Below are 17,717 nucleotides of genomic sequence, written 5' to 3'. Positions count from 1 at the left end.
CAACCATCATCTTAAGCTAAAAATGTTGATTCATGCATTTCATACATGCTGTAGCAAACTAAAGACAGTCAACTAACTTTAAATTCACTTCCTCCTCGTTCCTTTAATAAGCTTGAAAATACAATTTAAAATTGCTTAAAATGCAAGCTAAAAGCTCCTATGTAAATCTAAGTGTAGGAAACTAACTAAACCAGGACAGTAAAAGACTAAAGTTCACAAATATTTAATTTATGTTTCCTAATAGATATACAATTTCATCAGGACCAGTAGAACATAAGTACAAACTTCCTTGATATCATTCATTAAATTATCCTATTACTCTATGCATGATAGCAATTTCAAACACTTTCAGAAATTATACATAACCAATGGCTCTGTATGTTAGTTTATCAGGAAGCTTTTCCTTATTTAAAAAAAAAATTCTGCAGTCACAATCGAAAAAAGATTTCTTCAAACATTTCAATTTCCCCATTTTTTGGTTACATTTAGGTGGTTTAGATGGTCTTCAATGTATTTTGGTGCAGGGAAAGTTGCAGCTTTAGCAGCTTTGAAGGCTTCCCACTGTTCAGCTCTGCGTGATGCTGCATTCCCTCTTTCTTGTTCAATGGTCATCCAGGGGCGGCTGAGCCAGTATTCGGTCTCCTTTTCAATCTCCAGCCTCCGAATGAAACCACGTTTCATTTGCCACGTAATATTTCTTGGACGTCTGTATTTCCCTATCCATTGTTTGCCCGGAATTCCTTTTCGAAGCAAAAATGCAGTAAGAAACATTTTGCCCGAACTTTACCTTGAAGGAAACAGTAAAGACCAACAATTTGAATGTGAATTCAAAAGTTTAATATTTTAATGTGAGCACATTCAAAAAGACTGTAAACAAAAAATACTTGTTGTTGAGCAGATGATCCTCCAATGGAGATGGCCAACCAGAGTGCTGGGCTAAGACCCCTGGTGCTAATAAAACAGCCAGAAAATTACTAACTTGCCATGATATGCCACATCCAGGATTTTCCAAAACCTCTGCAGCAAATTAATTACTCTGGAATATTTGCTACTTATGTTAAGAAACATGGTAGACCATTTCCACATTGCCAGAAACAAGTTAAACTCCCTCAAGGGTCTCAGTGGAATATTATGTTTTCAGATAGAAAAAGAACATGCCACTTTCCCAATGCAATTAAAACGCTTGCATCTAGCTGAGAGGGGGCACTGATGTGCATTCTGCTTGTGGCAAGTTGGACCACAACCTTCAGATTTAAGCAAATCCACTGAAGCAAGAACTGAAGCCAGCTGATATTTGTTTTATAGTAGAGTGGCAAGGTCAGTAATTATAAGCTTTCCAAGGCACTAAAAATCCTGTTTCTTCATCCAGAGTTTACCTTATAGATACAAAGTGGAAACAGGCCCTTCAGCCCACTGAGTCTGTGCTGACCATGGTCATCTGTATACTAGTTCTATCCTACACCAAAGGGATAATTTTCAGAAGTAATTAACCTACAAACCTACACGTCTTTTGACAGTTCATTTGCCACTAGAAACATTGAAGTATAGAAAAGCTTTTAAAATACTACATTTTTGGTGTTGTATTGCAAAAACAAATGAAAGTTCTAATCCACAGTTGCTGACTAACATTTACATAACATTCTTACAATAACCCAGTACATTGTCAGTACTTGAGTAACTGAATAGAAAGAGAATCTTGTAAGATTATGCAGATGGAGGAACAAGGCCACCATGGAGTATAGCTGGACAATAATGGTGGCATGGATCGGTTGAGTCGATAAGAAACAGCTATTGAACTGCTGTAAATTCTGATACACTACAGTGGTGCATCACACCTCATGAACAATCAAAAGCTGTTAAAGTGTACATAATAAACGGGTGACCTCTCCAGTTACTGTCACCCTAGATCCTGTTCATGTGAATGTTCTCACAAAAGATCTGTCTCCATCTTTGCAAACTACGGCCCATCCTTACTTTGTCTGTAAAGACGATTTTGCTTCACACATCAGTCTCATATTTCCCAACTTCTCAAGTGCCTATCTGTGCCACATTGCTGAAACCAAGCTAATGAAAGATACCAATAAGATTGTCTGATATTTACTATTCTCATTGGCAACATCTCACATGACTGCTCATACCATTCAGTGCCATTATTTGGTTCCCTTCTTGGTAACCCTGCTGTAGTGTACAATGAGTTTCCTCTCACTTGCCCCAAGAAAACATTTTCATGGGCTCTTGATTTTCATTGGGATGCATAATCTAAAAGTTCCACATATTTACTGATCATGAATACAATACCTCCGTCAAGTATGATCGACTCTCAAAGAATATTTCAATCCAGGACAGTGGTCAATGTTCCAAAAAATGACACTTGTGTATGACCTTTCATAATGTGCACATTAATTGGCAAGATTCTGGACAGAAAAATGACTTTAATCCAACACCAAGAAAACCTTTTCAGCTCAGAAAAGAGATATGCAGGTCTTCACTCTCTGCTGATGCCTTCATACACTTCTGCAACTGCTCCATATTATTAAATACATTACTATGTTATTAATCTTGAGATTAATATTTATAATTGTACCTGCATTAATCACTTTTTTGTGAAAGACACTTAGGCAGTTTTAGAATTTTTTCCTAAATTCACTTCTGAATTCATTGCTACACCAGGTCGTAGAATCAGCAATGAACAGACACAAATCGCATACAGTGCATTCCTCCAAAGAGCTTTAAACTTTCAATCAACTCTTATTGTAACCAGCGAGGTTTTTGTAAATAAAACAAAAGTTTATGCAATCATTCTTCATAATCTAATCACTGAAACTTAGGTGTCAACGTTAATAAACATCAACCTAGCTTTTGCCGATAAGAAAGCCCGTGGGTCCAATGAATCAACCTAATGAACATCCTCTCCACTGCCCTCAAATAAGGAGATAAATAAGGATAGTAACTCGGCCCACCTGGACTCTCGCTCTTTGCACTCTGTCGCCTACGGTGTTCGTCTTCTTGCCGGCATCTTCAACAGTTCACAGTTTAGAAGGTGCAGATGATAAGGGAGGGGGGTCATTGACTTTTTCTCGGCTAAAGATATCACCAGAACGACTTTGTTTTCACCGCAACAACTACGACGAGACCTTCACTTGCACGAGTATTAAACCCTGCACTTACCCTCCCGTGCAAGAAGCAACTGCAGATGCCGTTTATACACAGAAGCTGCCAGTCCCGCTGAGCTACTCACCCCCGGTGCATTCAGCAACCAAAGATCCTACAACGGATCCTTGCTATAGGATCTTTGGTAGCAACTGCAGATGTCCCGCTGAGCCACTCACTCCCGGTGCAACTGCAGCTGCTGATGTCCCGCTGAGCCACTAGCCCCCGGTGCAGGCAGCAACTGCAGGTGTCCCGCTGAGCCACTCACCTCCTCACAGCCAAAGATCTTTGCTCACAGCCGCCCTCCTCTACCGCTTCTTCAGGCATCGCCTCCCACTAACCCAGGGCTCGATTGGCTCCATGGTGTGGGAGTGTTCAGATACTCAGCGGTGTCATTGGTTTTGTCTTCGCTTCTCGGAGTAACAAACGCTGCAATTGGTGCCACGTTGGATTGGTCACTTGCTGCTGCTGACGCTTTCATCACATGGTTTATGCCAAAGATCTTATAGCAGAGGATCTCTGGTTTATGTGGAGGGAGGAACTGCAGATCAAAGCAAAGATCCTACAGCGGAGCGGATCAAAGATCATATAGCGGAGCCACTCTATGATCTTTGCTGCAGATGATGGGCTAGTATCTGTGGTTTAAACCGAAGATAGACGCAAAATGCTGGAGTAACAGTGGGTCAGGCAGCATCTCTGGAGAGAAGGAATGGGTGACGCTTCGGGTCGTCAAGTCTGAAGAAGGGTCTCGACCCGAAACGCCACCCATTCCTTCTCTCCAGAAATGCTGCCTGCCTGCCTGCCTGTCCCGCTGAGTTTACGCCAGCATTTTATGGCATTGGTTTATTATTGCGACACGTCCCAGCTGCAGTGCAAACCGTATGGTGCTACACACCCAAATCATCCTCTGCATTAGAGTGCAATCAAGTCATACGCAAGCAAAGAAAAAAAAAGTGAGGAATATGGTGTTACAGCTTTATAGTGTTACAGTCCCAGTGAAAGTGCAGAAAAAGCACAAGATTTGCAATGAGATTGAGACTGCTACCTTAATTTATGAGATTTATATATTTATTAATACACCCAGCAGGGAGAAAGTGCTAAAAATGGATCGCATTGCTTATTTTGATTTGATATGTCCATTAAGGCAGCCAATCAAGGGAGCAAGAGATCATCATCCTCTGGCTCTGGGATTCTGGGGTATTGCTCCATCATCCAGGAGCTCAAGGCCAGCTTGACTAGGGGGAAAAAAGTACCTGCCTACCAGGTCTGGCAACCCTGCTGCTCCAGAGCACCTCCTCAGTTCTTATCTGCCTATCTTGGACTACATCACATTCCTCAATCTTCCCCTTATTGTTCTACCCATCCCAGCATTATACCACAAACCACTAACATTCTCAATGCACATCTCCAAAGTTATTTTTAATTTCTATCTTGATTACCCAACAGCTGGTCGTGCCCTAAAACTTAGTCAGATAGCACCCCCCCCCCACCCCCCCAATATCAAACTGGTAGCCAACAGTGCTAGACTGTCCACCCAACATCTCTCTCTGCTTTAGGCTGTGGCCATTCATTGGCATCTAATCCCTGCTCGCCCACCAGTTGTCCATAATTTACTTGCTACTCACCTGTTTACATAAACCCCATTCTACTACCAACCAGTTAAGATAGTAAATTAGCATCTCTAACTGCACTCTACCCACCCTTAGCTGTCATACGCAACAGAAACAAGTTGTTCAAACCAACACCTTTGTACTGATTATCCAACATTCATATATATTAATCCTACATTTCCTCTTGCACCCCCATTAGGCCCAGGCCAAACCCTTCCCCTAACCTCCCACTCTCCTGCTATGCCTGTGCTAGTGGCAATTTAAAGCAGCCAATTAACCTGCCAACCAGCACGCCTTTTGTTGGGACATAGGAAATATCTCTGGTGCTGTGCAATAGCAACTCTAACCATTAACCTACCATACCACGCTAACACCTCCAATAACTTCCTCTGCTTGCTCTATCTACATCCATCCACCTTCTTGCACCACAGCCAGATATCCATTATCCAGCTAGTGTTTGTCTGCAAATGGCTCCTCAAAACATTTTTTGTTAATAGTTCTTTCTTGCATCTGCCTATAAAGTTCTTTACATCTTTTCCAGCTCATCTGAAACGAATGAATAAATGAAGGAAAATTTTATTGTCACATGTGAGAAGTCACGGTGAAATCTTTTGCTTGCATACCTTAACAAGGTATGCAATAGTCGTCCATGAAGGGTGCTTACAAAGTTACAAATCCCCCTCCCCGCTCAAGTTCACCCTTTGTTCCCCCCCCCCCCCCCACATGCTGGGTCCTCCATTATCCATTGTTCCTCCCCCTCCTTCACGGCAATCACCCCCATGCCGGGTCCCCATTGTCCATTGTTCTTCACAGCATTTCCCCCGTTCCATTTGTAGACAACAAAAATTATGTTGAGTAAATTTCCAATTTGTTGCAACAAAAATGCCTCAGGGAGGAGTTGTAAAGCTGACATAAAAAAACTCATCCACCTGGCCAACTCACACAGCATGGTAAAAAAAGTAATTTAGAGAGGCAAGCAGTGCTGGAAAAATTCAGAGGCAGGCAGCATCTATGGAGGGAATAGACAGATTATGTTTTGGGTTGGCACCCTTCATCAATCTGAAGAAAGATCCTGACCTGAAATGCCGTCCGTCCATTCCCTCCACAGATATTGCATAACCTGCTGAGTTCTTCAAGCATTTTTGTTTATGCGCAAGATTCCAGCATATGGAGTCTCTTGTGTCTCCCACTGCAAGGTGATGGGATTTAATATGGCATTTTTTGTGAAGACAAACCTTTTAAGATAGTAGGCAAAGGATAATTAATTCCATCCACATTATGAACATTGACTTCTACAATATTAGGTATCGACAAACCCTCCCTCCCTTCTCTCCCTCCCCCCCCCCCCTCCTTTTCCATCTGCCCTACCTGGTCTTGCATCTACACCTCCCCTTCCACCTACATCTCATTCTCTAGCTTCACAATTCTTCAATTCTGTTGTCTTGTGCCTTTCATCTCTGGCCTTTGTCCAACCATCTATCAATCTATCAAAACCTCCCTTACCTGCATCCACCTATTACTTGCCAGGCTTTGGCCTGCCCCTCCTCTCATCCAACTTTCTTCTGCACCCTCCACCATATCAGTCTGAAAAGGCTTTCTGAACACTGGCCTGCATCAGTCAGTGCATTGAGTATAGAAGTCGGGAGGTCATGTTACAGTTGTATAAAACGTTGGTCAGCCCACACTTAAGTACTGTGTTCAGATTTGGACATTATCAAGCTGGAAAGTGTTGGGAGAAGATTTACAAGGATGTTGCCAGGGCTTGAGAGCCTGAGCTATATAGAGAGGTTGAGCAGGCTAGGATTTTACTCCTTGGCGCACAAGAGGATGAGGAGAGATCTTATAGAGGTATTCAAAATTATGAGCAGAACAGATCAGGTAAATGCTCAGAATCTTTTGCCCAGAGTGGGGGAAATCAAGAACCAGAGGACATATGTTTAAGGTGATGGGGGAAAAGATTAAATAGAAACCAGAAGGATAATTTTATTTTTACACAAAGGGTGGTGGGAGTATGGAACGAGCTGCCAGAGAAGGTAATTGAGGCAAGTACTATTGTTACATTTATTAATAATTTGGACAGATACATGGATACATTAAAGGGATATGGGACACATGCAGGCAGGTGAGTCTAGGGTAGATAGACCTAGTTGGTTGGTGTTGGCAAGTTGAACCAAAGGGCTTGTTTCCATGCTGTATAACTCTGACTCCAAGATGGTGCTTGACCTGCTGTTACTCCAGCACTTTGTGTATTCTGTTGCTGAGTGGCCTGTTGAATATTTCCAGCATTTTGATTTTGAAATTTTCTATGACTAATAGAAGTATCAAAGTAAGCTTATTATTTAAGAATCACTAATATGAAGGAACTAGTCTTCTTAGTTGGTGTTGGAGCCATTTAGCTATGATCAGCATTTTATGTATTCTGTCTAGTTGCCTTTAATTGTTATCAGCATGCTTACGGCTTTCAGTGGAGCTAGGGGCTTTTTAGGTTAGTTGCAGTTTAAACCTTGTGGGACTGAGATGTCTTACAGTTTATTTAACACACAGGCACTGAGTTTTATCGTGCTCTGAACCATGTGCTGAGCTATGGATTAAAGATTTAAGGCAAGTTTATGACGTAATGGAACAGCAATTGAGATTGGAGTGTGATGAACTATGTCTTGCTTTGTATTAGTTTATTAAAAGCCAATGAATCAAGATTTGACGACTGGAAGACTCATTTTGTTATCAGTGAGTGTGTAAGCTAAAGCCATTCACAGTCACCACGAGGTTTTATGGCTATCAGGGCAAGGCCTTGAGAACATTATCTATATGGCCATAATAGTTGGTTTTACCACAATGATTTCAAACATCAATAAATATATTGAAACAAACTAATTAACTTACCAAAGTAAGAAGTTACATAATAAACAATAAGCCAGTTGGACAATATGGTCTGTATTAATAATATAATAATCAAGCTTCTTTGTATGAATATGCAACTGAAAATGAAATAAAAGGATGAAAAAGGACGCAAAGTGCTGGAGTAACTCGGCGGGTCAGGCAGCATCTCTGAAGAGCATGGATAAGTATCTATACTTATAGATATACTGGCTGACCTGCCGAGTTACTTCAGCACCCTGTGTCCTTCTTTGTAAACTAGCATCTGCAGTTCCTTGCTTCTAAGTAAAAGTATATACCTTTTTACATTGACATGCAAATTCCCAGGAGAAGGTTAAAATGAAATAAAACTTACTCCATGTTCAAGTCATTTCAAATTTGTTTTAATATTGTGCACCATTGAAAACGTACCCATGTACCTTGCACTGAACTCCTCTCAATAAACATAAAGGGGAGGGGCAAGTACAACTGTCCAAGCATCTTCTAAGGCAGCAAGATCAATGTCATTCTGAAACACAACCGCCACAGGAAAGCTACATTACAGAGTATTTACAATCCAAAGCTTCAACCTAATGTTCTTGCATTTTTATGCAACCATACAAAGATTTAGATTACCTTCTGATAATCAGTGCCAATCTGATCACAACATGTATATTGACAGAGCTTGATTACTTTTCCAAATTGTCACAAGAGTGCAGACGGGGTCAAATGCTAATATTACAATAATTACAACATAAAATACAATTGCACAATTAACCTACATGGTTAATTTGGTACAAAACATGTATTAAATGTACCAGTACTAGTGGTTTTACATTGTACATCACTAGTAATAAAGGAAAAAAAATCCTTTAATTGGCAAAGGCCTAATAATTACAATGCACATTACAGGTATACTGTCCTGGAATAAATACAGGAGATCTGGTAAACTATTCAGTACATGAGATTACAAGAGGGTCAGGAAATCATACCATTTAATGTGTAAGCTTTACTATTTTATACACAAATTTTAAAATGTGAATGGTGGGTATTTGTAGTCCCATACAGCACAAAAAGAAAGGAAGAGGACTATCATCCTCAAAGATGATTGATAATTCCTGAGACAACTTTCCCAAAAGCTATTTTGTGCTATTAATGACAATAGTATAACGTGGAGAGAACAGATTGGACTTCCATGTCACAAATTTAAAAGATCGTAATGACTTCTGTTTTGGGTCACGGTAGGAGGAAGAGATTAACTTTCATTAACATGAAGTCAAAAATCTTTATTTATCTAACACTCAAAAATGTAGTTAGTGCTAAAGAACTTCAAGCTCAAAAAACACATGGAACATTAAAATGAGCATTTCTGTACATAAATCAGGACACAACTATACAATACCTGTAGGTGTTAGGTATTATTCTTTATTGTACAACTATATGAACATAAGCTGTGACAATGCTCAATATACTTACCTGTACATGTGGAAATAAGATCACAATTCATTAAAGCTAATTCACAATAAGCCATACGGATCCAGGTTTTACAATTTATAATCACAATATATATAACCTTATTGCGACGGTAATTTCTAACCGTTTATTGGTATGAGAGAGGAAGTGGGATCGGTGGCCAAACTCACGCACATTAGCAATAATACCAGTACATTCAGGAGTGAACTGTATATCATACCAGAAACTTCCCTGATCTTATAATTACAGTTTTTCTTCACAACTTCAGCTCATTCGCAATTTTGGATGCAATGTTCTTGAATGCTATAGATGTTCCTGATATTCGCTTAAAACGAACACCATTTAGAGACAAACGTGGCAACTTGCAGACTTCCATTTCCCATTGAACTAAGTTGTCCTGTCGCGCATCGCCATGAACACAGAACAAAAGGAATCTTTCTCGTTGCTCATAGTCACAGTTATTAGCATCCAGCACCTTTCGGATCTCACGCATCATATCATTGGGATCCATCGAACTAGTGGTCTTCATGCTCCACGTGAACCTCAAGGACCTTGGTTTTGCATCTTTAATGTCATCCCTTTCTTTGTCTTTTGATTCTCCTAACATACTCCTGAAAGTAGAGACATATTTTTCATGTTTAGGTACAACATAGATATAGATTCTTTGCCTGATTTTACAAATATGGTTTTATCCCACTTCAAAATACATTTAAGTTACTCAAAATACATTGCAACTCTTAAAAGCTACTTTGACTCATTAATAAAATAGATTTTCAATAACTGCTTTTCAGGATAAATCAACCTGCAATCTTTAGCTAAAGCAGAAAGTGGTAATTTAAAGCAAACTCTATTAAAACACATCAAACATTTTTTTTCGGCCAGCTTCAGTATTTTTACCTTTGTAGAATTAAAATGGTATAGTTGATATGTAGATATTAAATAGTGCTGTATTTATAGAATATTGCATAATTAATATATGAGCTCAGATACTTCCGAATGATGTTTAAATCATTACTTGTTTTGATATACAGTGTCACTATGTGCCTTTGCTCCAAGGTAGGTGTATTAAGACCAAACTAGATTTGCCTTGATATAGACTTCCATTGTATGGTTAAGAGCATGATGCAGATTAATTTAGCACTTCACTGGAAACCAATTTATAGAAACAATTAGTTCCATGAAAGCTGTGTGTGTGAACCATTAGCAATCATCTCTTAAATTAACATTTAAAATACTAACTTCAGTGCTGTCATTAGGTTATGCTAAGAATAATTTTAAACGCTTCTATCTTTGTAACATTTAATAAAAATGACAGATCCAAAATAAACCCCTTTGTTTTCTAATAATTTTCTTCATCCTACTTAAAATAATTAAAGCTTTTTGCGAAATATATATAAATATTAATGAAGCCACATTCTCACAACCAGGAATATCAGATAGGCTTTCATAGTGATTTGCCTTCAAATATGAATTGCTGGATTGAAAAAGAACAAATTCCACTTGGTGTCATGCATAATGGCACCAGTACGACAGCAATGAAGTTACTGATTATACTTATCAATCAATCTTTATCAGTTGCTTTACAACATGCATTAGGTGTCAATTCATGCATAACTTTATGAACCATGGGTCACTATCGGCCTGCAAAATATGTTACTATTACTGTCATGTTCCAAATTATTCTTGTATTACATTCCAAATTCCATATTCATTTTGCAGTGTCAAAATAGTTTTGCTTTGAGAAATTGATCCCAAGAGTCACAGTATTGATCATGGTAATTCTGACACAATATTGGTGAAATATTTTTTTTTAAAATCCCAATTTTATTGTGCTCTTTACGGACTTTCCACATCTGCTGATATGTAAGAGCTACAAATTAAGTAACTAGGCCTTTATGACTTGAATTGTGTGCAAGATTAATTTTCATTAATGATCTAAACTTAACTCTTCAGATGAACAGGCAAGTGTACTCCTTTGCTTAAAACCATTGGGATGGGACCGAAGTCGTTTGTCAATATGTGGCAAATTGGCAGTTGCATATTTCCACCCAACATTAAATTGTTGATAATGCAATAACCTCCTAAAACTAGGGATCATAACTTTACTACTGTTTTTCCAACAAATATTGAATATCAATGGACTAAAATAAATAATGTTTTAAATATTAATAATTCCATCTTCTGTCATCTAGTGCAGCTGAAGAATTTTATATTGTACTAGACCAAGTGCAGACCCGTTGGGTCTGTTCCCCCAACGGCTTTTGCGGAGGGGGGGGGGAAGAGGAGAGGGAGGGGAGAGGAGGAGGAGGAAACGGGATAGATTTGGGAGGGAAAGGAGAGCGGGGTAGGGGGTGAGAGATGGGGAGAGAGATGTGGGGGAGGGGGGATGGGGAGGGAGGGGAGGAGGGAGGGATGGGGAGAGGGGTGGGGGGAGAGAGGGGAAAGAGTGGGGAGGGAGAGTGGAGGGGAAGGGGGAGAGAAGTGGAAGAGTGGGGAGGGAGGAGGAGAGGGGTAGCGGGAGTGATGGAAGAGGGATAGGGGGAAGGGGGTGGGGGGAGAGAGGGAAGGGGGCGGGGTAGAGAGGGAAGGGGGGTGGGGGAGAGAGGGATGGGAGAGGGGTGAGGAGAGCGGGAGGAGAGAGTGGGAGAGAAGTGGAAGAGTGGGGAGGGAGGGAGGGGTAGAGGGGTAGCGGGAGTGGTAGAAGAGGGACGGGGGAGTGGTGGAAGAGGGACAGAGGGGAAGGGGTGGGGGAGAGAGGGGAAGGGAGCGGAAGAGAGAGGGTGGGGGAGGGAGAGGCGTCGGGTAAGGGGATAGAAGTGAAAGAGTGGGGAGGGAGGGGTAGGGGGAGTGGTGAAAGAGGGACAGAGGGGTAGGGGTAAGGGGGTGGTGGTAGAGAGGGAAGGGGGGTGGGGGAGAGAGGGATGGGTGGGAGAGGGAGAGGGGTGAGGAGAGGGAAACATAGAAACATAGAAATTAAGTGCAGGAGTAGGCCATTCGGCCCTTCTAGCCTGCACCACCATTCAATATGATCATGGCTGATCATCCAACTCAGTATCCTGTACCTGCCTTCTCTCCATACCCCCTGATCCCTTTAGCCACAAGGGCCACATCTAACTCCCTCTTAAATATAGCCAATGAACTGACCTCAACTACCTTATGTGGCAGAGAATTCCAGAGATTCACCACTCTCTGTGTGAAAAATGTTTTTCTCATCTCTGTCCTAAAGGATTTCCCCCTTATCCTTAAACTGTGACCCCTTGTTCTGGTCTTCCCCAACATCCGGAACAATCTTCCTGCATCTAGCCTGTCCAACCCCTTAAGAATGTCATACGTTTCTATAAGATACCCCCTCAATCTTCTAAAATCTAGCGAGTACAAGGCGAGTCTATCCAGTCTTTCTTCATATGAAAATCCTGACATTCCAGAAATCAGTCTGGTGAACCTTCTCTGTACTCCCTCTATGGCAACAATGTATTTGAGCATTGGGCATTGTGACATCACACGATGGAACGTTCACCAGGGGCTGGGGCTCCTGCAAAGGCATATGTAAATGAATCCATTCCGATTGGACATATGTGAACATTGGGCATTGTGACATCACACGATGGAACGTTCACCAGGGGCTGGGGCTCCTGCAAAGGCATATGTAAATGAATCCATTCCGATTGGACATATGTGAACATCAGGCATTGTGACATCACACAATGGAACGTTCATCAGGGGCTGGGGCTGGTGCTGCTTCTATGGGTGCGAAGCCAGTTTATTTTTGAAATTTTGGGGGGGGGGTCGGGGGGGGGGGGAAGGATTTGATTAAAAACGTGTACTTAAACACGACGAAATGTAATGAGGAGTGGATACTTAGAAAGAAAAGTGAAATCTCTACCGAAATGGAAAAGATGTCGGCGATTCTGCGTCTGGTTTCGGAGTTGCAGGGAATCAAAGGAAGAAATGCAGTCGGAAGCCGTACATGTAAATGGATCCATTCCGATTGGACATCTGCGAGCATTTGGCATTGCGATTGGACATCTGCGAGCATTGGGCATTGTGACATCACACGATGGGAACGAATCGAAAGGCAGGCAGGCAGCCGGACGGACGGCAGGCGACAGGCACACAGTTTTAAAGATAGACTAGACCAAGTGCAGACCCGTTGGGTCTGTTTCCCCAACGGCGTTTTGCGGGGGGGGGGGGGGGGGGAGGGGGGGCTGCGGCATCAAACTCACATTAACCACCCCCCAAACACACAGGTGGGGGGAGGGGGGATCACTTTCTTCTGCCTTTTTTATGCTTTTCACACTAAATACAATGAACCTGCTGCAAGTTTCCATGACATTTATTCCACAGAACAACACATTGGAATCTCCAGTAAAACAGGCATCTGTGAAGCCCCCTCATCCATTTTGTGTGCTTGCCTGAAACAAAGCGCGTGATTGGCCAACTGGCAGACAACTCAATGTCAAACGTGCTTTGATTGGACTAAAAAATTCCCCGACATTTTTCACGTTTTACTCTAATTTAATTAAAATGTGCAAGTCCTCTTCATATCGAGTTTCAGGGGTGATTTATGTAAATATTTTTACACAATATGTGAAAATTTCATGTAGTTTGGTGACTTGGGTCACGAAACCGCAGAATAAAGCTCCTCGGCCCACAGCCTATTCTCTGTACTCCCAATATGGCAACAATGTCTTTGAGCATTGGGCATTGTGACATGACACGATGGAACGTTCAGCAGGGGCTGGGGCTCCTGCAAAGCCATATGTAAATAGATCCATTCCGATTGGATATATGTGAACATCGGGCATTGTGACATCACACGATGGAACGTTCACCATGGGCTGGGGCTGGTGCTGATTCTATGGGTGAGAAGTCAGTTTATTTTTGAAATATTGGGGGGGGGGGGGGGGGGATTTGATTAAAAACGTGCACTTAAACACGACGAAATGTAATGAGTGGATACTTAGAAAGAAAAGTGAAATCTCTTCCGAAATGGAAAAGATGTCGGCGATTCTGCTTTCCCCCTTATCCTTAAACTTTGACCCCTTGTTCTGGTCTTACCCAACATCCGGAACAATCTTTCTGCATCTAGCCCGTCCAACCCCTTAAGAATTTTATACGTTTCTATAAGATACCCCCTTAATCTTCTAAAATCTAGCGAGTACAAGGCGAGTCTATCCAGTCTTTCTTCATATGAAAGTACTGACATTCCAGGAATCAGTCTGGTGAACCTTCTCTGTACTCCCTCTCTATGGCAACGATGTATTTGAGCATAGGGCATTGTGACATCACACGATGGAACGTCCACCATTGGCTGGGGCTCCTGCATAGGCATATGTAAATGAATCCATTCCGATTGGACATATGTGAACATTGGGCATTGTGACATCACACGATGGAACGTTCAGCAGGGGCTGGGGCTGGTGCAGCTTGGAAGGGTGAGAAGCCAGTTTAGTTTTGAAATATTGGGGGGGGGGGAAGGATTTGATTAAAAACGTGTACTTAAACACGACGAAATGTAATGAGGTGCGGGTACTTAGAAAGAAAAGTGAAATCTCTACCGAAATGGAAAAGACGTCGGCGATTCTGCGTCTGGTTTCGGAGTTGCAGGGAATCAAAGGAAGAAATGCGGCCGGAAGCCGTACATATAAATGGATCCATTCCGATTGGACGTCTGCGAGCGTCGGGCATCGCGATTGGACGTCTGCGAGCATCGGGCATTGTGACATCGCACGGCGGGAACGAATCGAAAGGCAGCCGGACGGATGTCGGACGGATGGGGCGAGAGTTTTATATAATAATAGAAGATAGATAGATAGATGTACATATCAAATATTCCTGTTCTACTTCAACATGTTTTGGAAGGTAATCATTTTAAATGTCAGCAACAAGTGATTCATTAATCAAAATCTTCCAACCAGGATGGAAGAATCTTGAATTTGAACTGTAATCGACAGTAATTATTGCAGATGTGGAACAGTGAATTTTGAACTTCTACACTGGCAATAATAAAATCTTTCTTAGGGCCAAAGATAAGATCTCATTAAAATGATGGGCCTGTAATAAGAGATTTTAATACTCTCTGCCACCTAATATTATATATTGATGAAATACTGCCTATCGCATGGCTAAAATTCAACCCATGACCTATTGAATTGACGATGAAACCAGAGTCAGCAACATAAAACAATACATGGTAATTCCTGTAAATTGTCTCATATTCTGAAGGAGTGCAAGCATTGATTCAAATTTCAGTCAAGAATACCCTTGTGTGTTGTGCAGCTGCCTCTCTTCATACAGCTGAGATGAAATAAGCCTTTTCTCATTCCCCCACTCTCTTACCTTTTGGCTTCCTAACGATTTATCCACGGCTGCCACTCCACCCCCTACCAGCAATAATTTACATCTTATTCCTTTGCAATATAATTCAGAATCTCTCAGCTGTATGAAGAGAGGCAGCCACACAACTCACCAGGGTATTCTTGACTGAAAACCGAATCAATGCTAAGGACTCCTTCAGAATATGAGACAATTTACATTATTACAATATGCCAGACACAATCCAACACCTCGTCACCCTCTCTCTCTTGATCATTGCAACATCTCTAAGACTGATTGTTTAACATCCACTGCCACAAATCAATTCTATTGCTCCAACTTTGATCACAAATCCATATGAATACCAAGTCCACTGAATGCTATATCTTTAATGGAATCCAACTCTGCCTCTGCCTCTATTCTTTTGTTGCTGACCACCTTGTCCTAACTATTAGTGGCTGACTTCCCAAAGCTTCGCTAAGTTTGAAGTCATTGAAATTTCTCCTTTGAATATTGACACATCCACCCACTTTACCTATTCTTGATGAGGTCTTGATTAAGCATGTGACGATTAAAAAAAATCTAAATATTATTTTAAATCCTTCTCTCTGTAAATTGTTCCAACCCAATAACTCTCTAAAATCTGTGCTCCTTCAACTGCCAAAATTCCTTTCTCTGAAACCTCCTACCTTGCTTTCCGACTTTAACATGCACGCTAATGCATACCTTTTTAGTATCCATCCACCCGGCCCCATCTTAAAACTGTATTAATTAAATAGAAGTGGCCATTGGTAACACAGATATTGACCACCAGGGGCGCTGGGGAGATGGCAGCCCTGCCGGCAGTCTGTTTGTTTTTTCATCTTTTTGTTATTATTAGCGTTTGTTAAAAGTTTGTTTTAATGTACTTCGGTCTGTTTTATGTGGGGAGGGGGGAGGGGATCGGGGGAAACTTTTTTCAAGTTCCTACCTTCCCGGAGATGTGATCAATTTTCAGATCACATTCTCTGGGCTCTGCGGCCTACCACCGCTGGAGCTGGAGGCCTCCTCGGACTGTCGTGAGCCCCAGCGCGGGGCGCGGACTTAACATCGGAGCGGATCCCTTGCCTGGGATCGCTCCCACCGCGGCCTGCGGACTTACCATCAAGGGCTTGCAGTCTCGAGAGAGGCTAGTCGGGAGCTCCAACGCCGCAGAAGGTTCGACCAGCCCCGACGCAAGGTTCAGTCGCCTGGCGTGGGGGAGCTGACAACCCCCCGATGCAGGATCTGAACGCCTCGACGCAGAGGGCCCGAACGCCGCCGGCTACGGGAGTCAAGACCGTCCCGTCAACGGAGGGCTCGAGGCCCCTGACTGAGGAAGAACAAAAGGACTTGTACTTTATTTCGCCTTCCATCACAGTGAGGAATGTGTAGGAGTCACTGTGGTGGATGTTCGTGTTTTTGAGTCTGTTGCTTTTATTGTATGACTGACCTGGCCACAATTCCTCGTATGTTGCAAAACATACTTGTCGAATAAAATCTGATTCTAATTCAAAGTGGCTCACTAAACTGCCTATTTGTACACACTTTAAAATATATAATATCTTCAGCTCGTTAGAATACCATTTGTATATTGCAGCTTAATAACAATTGGCCCACTAATTTATTCAAAGTATAACGTGTTATTTTGTTCGATATGTCAGTTTCCATTTAACATTTCACCACCAGTTTTGGTGAGAAAGAACTATCAGAAAAGTCTCTTTATCATATATATGTTTAAAGATGAACATTATAGTTTAAAATGTGTAATTGTGTTATTGTAGGGAAAATGTTTACTAAATCGTTTGATGAGGTTGGTTTCCCTTTTCACTCCATATCTATCAGTGGAGTGCAACCCCTCCCTTCCAACATGAAATTGGATGCTTAACTCTAAAGTTAAAAATGGTGACCTTCACCAATATAATTTCAGCAACCAAAGTAACCATTACACATGAGAATAATAGCACTTCTCCTCACCTTGCAGTGTCTGCTCTGCCACCGCCTTCGCCTTCACTTGGGCCCCTCAAAAGCAATCAGAATTAAGGTTCAATGCAAGCAGAGGAAACAAGATAACAAATTAGCAGTCTGAAGAATGGTGTTGTGAATCTAGATCCCAATTACATGACAAGAGGACAGAAATACAACCTTAAAAAAAAAAACACAAACACAAACAATGAACAATCAAAATGCAATAGTTCTGAACATGGAAACCGATTATTCTTTATTTAAGATTCATGTTATGGAATCTTTGTTGTGTAAGTAGGTTCAAAGCAAGAGGAAGAAATAAATCCGTCT

General features: G+C 41.6%; 2 protein-coding genes across 9 annotated transcripts in view; both read right to left on the bottom strand.

Moving 5' to 3' along the window:
* Positions 1-207: 207 nt before the first annotated feature.
* On the bottom strand, positions 208-3,525 carry LOC116975955 (ribosomal protein 63, mitochondrial-like). 3 transcript variants are annotated; one of them, XR_004412825.1, is made up of 2 exons: positions 3,419-3,525; positions 208-787 (listed from the first exon to the last, which is right to left on the bottom strand). XR_004412825.1 is itself a non-coding variant. In XM_033025390.1 (2 exons), the coding sequence occupies exon 2, from the start codon at positions 769-771 to the stop codon at positions 460-462; it is 312 nt and encodes a 103-aa protein (XP_032881281.1). In that variant the 5' UTR covers positions 772-787; positions 3,169-3,218; the 3' UTR covers positions 208-459. The 3 variants fall into 3 exon arrangements, 2 of the variants coding, with proteins under 2 accessions (XP_032881281.1, XP_032881282.1); XM_033025390.1 differs by lacking the exon at positions 3,419-3,525 and adding an exon at positions 3,169-3,218; XM_033025391.1 differs by lacking the exon at positions 3,419-3,525 and adding an exon at positions 2,961-3,063.
* A 4,473-nt stretch (positions 3,526-7,998) lies between these two features.
* Positions 7,999-17,717, bottom strand: part of mark1 (microtubule affinity regulating kinase 1) — a 142,878-nt gene continuing 133,159 nt past the window's right edge. For 4 of the 6 annotated variants that reach the window (XM_033025384.1, XM_033025381.1, XM_033025385.1 and 1 more), the window contains 2 exons: positions 17,400-17,444; positions 7,999-9,700 (listed from right to left, as the gene is read on the bottom strand). In XM_033025384.1, coding sequence (XP_032881275.1) covers positions 9,346-9,700; positions 17,400-17,444 — 400 coding nt within the window. In that variant the 3' untranslated portion in view covers positions 7,999-9,345. The remainder of the gene's footprint in view (positions 9,701-17,399; positions 17,445-17,717) is intronic. The other 2 variants (XM_033025382.1, XM_033025387.1) reach the window with 1 other exon arrangement.

Source organism: Amblyraja radiata, chromosome 8 (genome assembly GCF_010909765.2).
Source record: "Amblyraja radiata isolate CabotCenter1 chromosome 8, sAmbRad1.1.pri, whole genome shotgun sequence".
In the NCBI taxonomy this organism is placed as follows: Eukaryota; Metazoa; Chordata; class Chondrichthyes; order Rajiformes; family Rajidae; genus Amblyraja; species Amblyraja radiata.
This window is presented reverse-complemented; position numbering and strand designations above follow the sequence as displayed.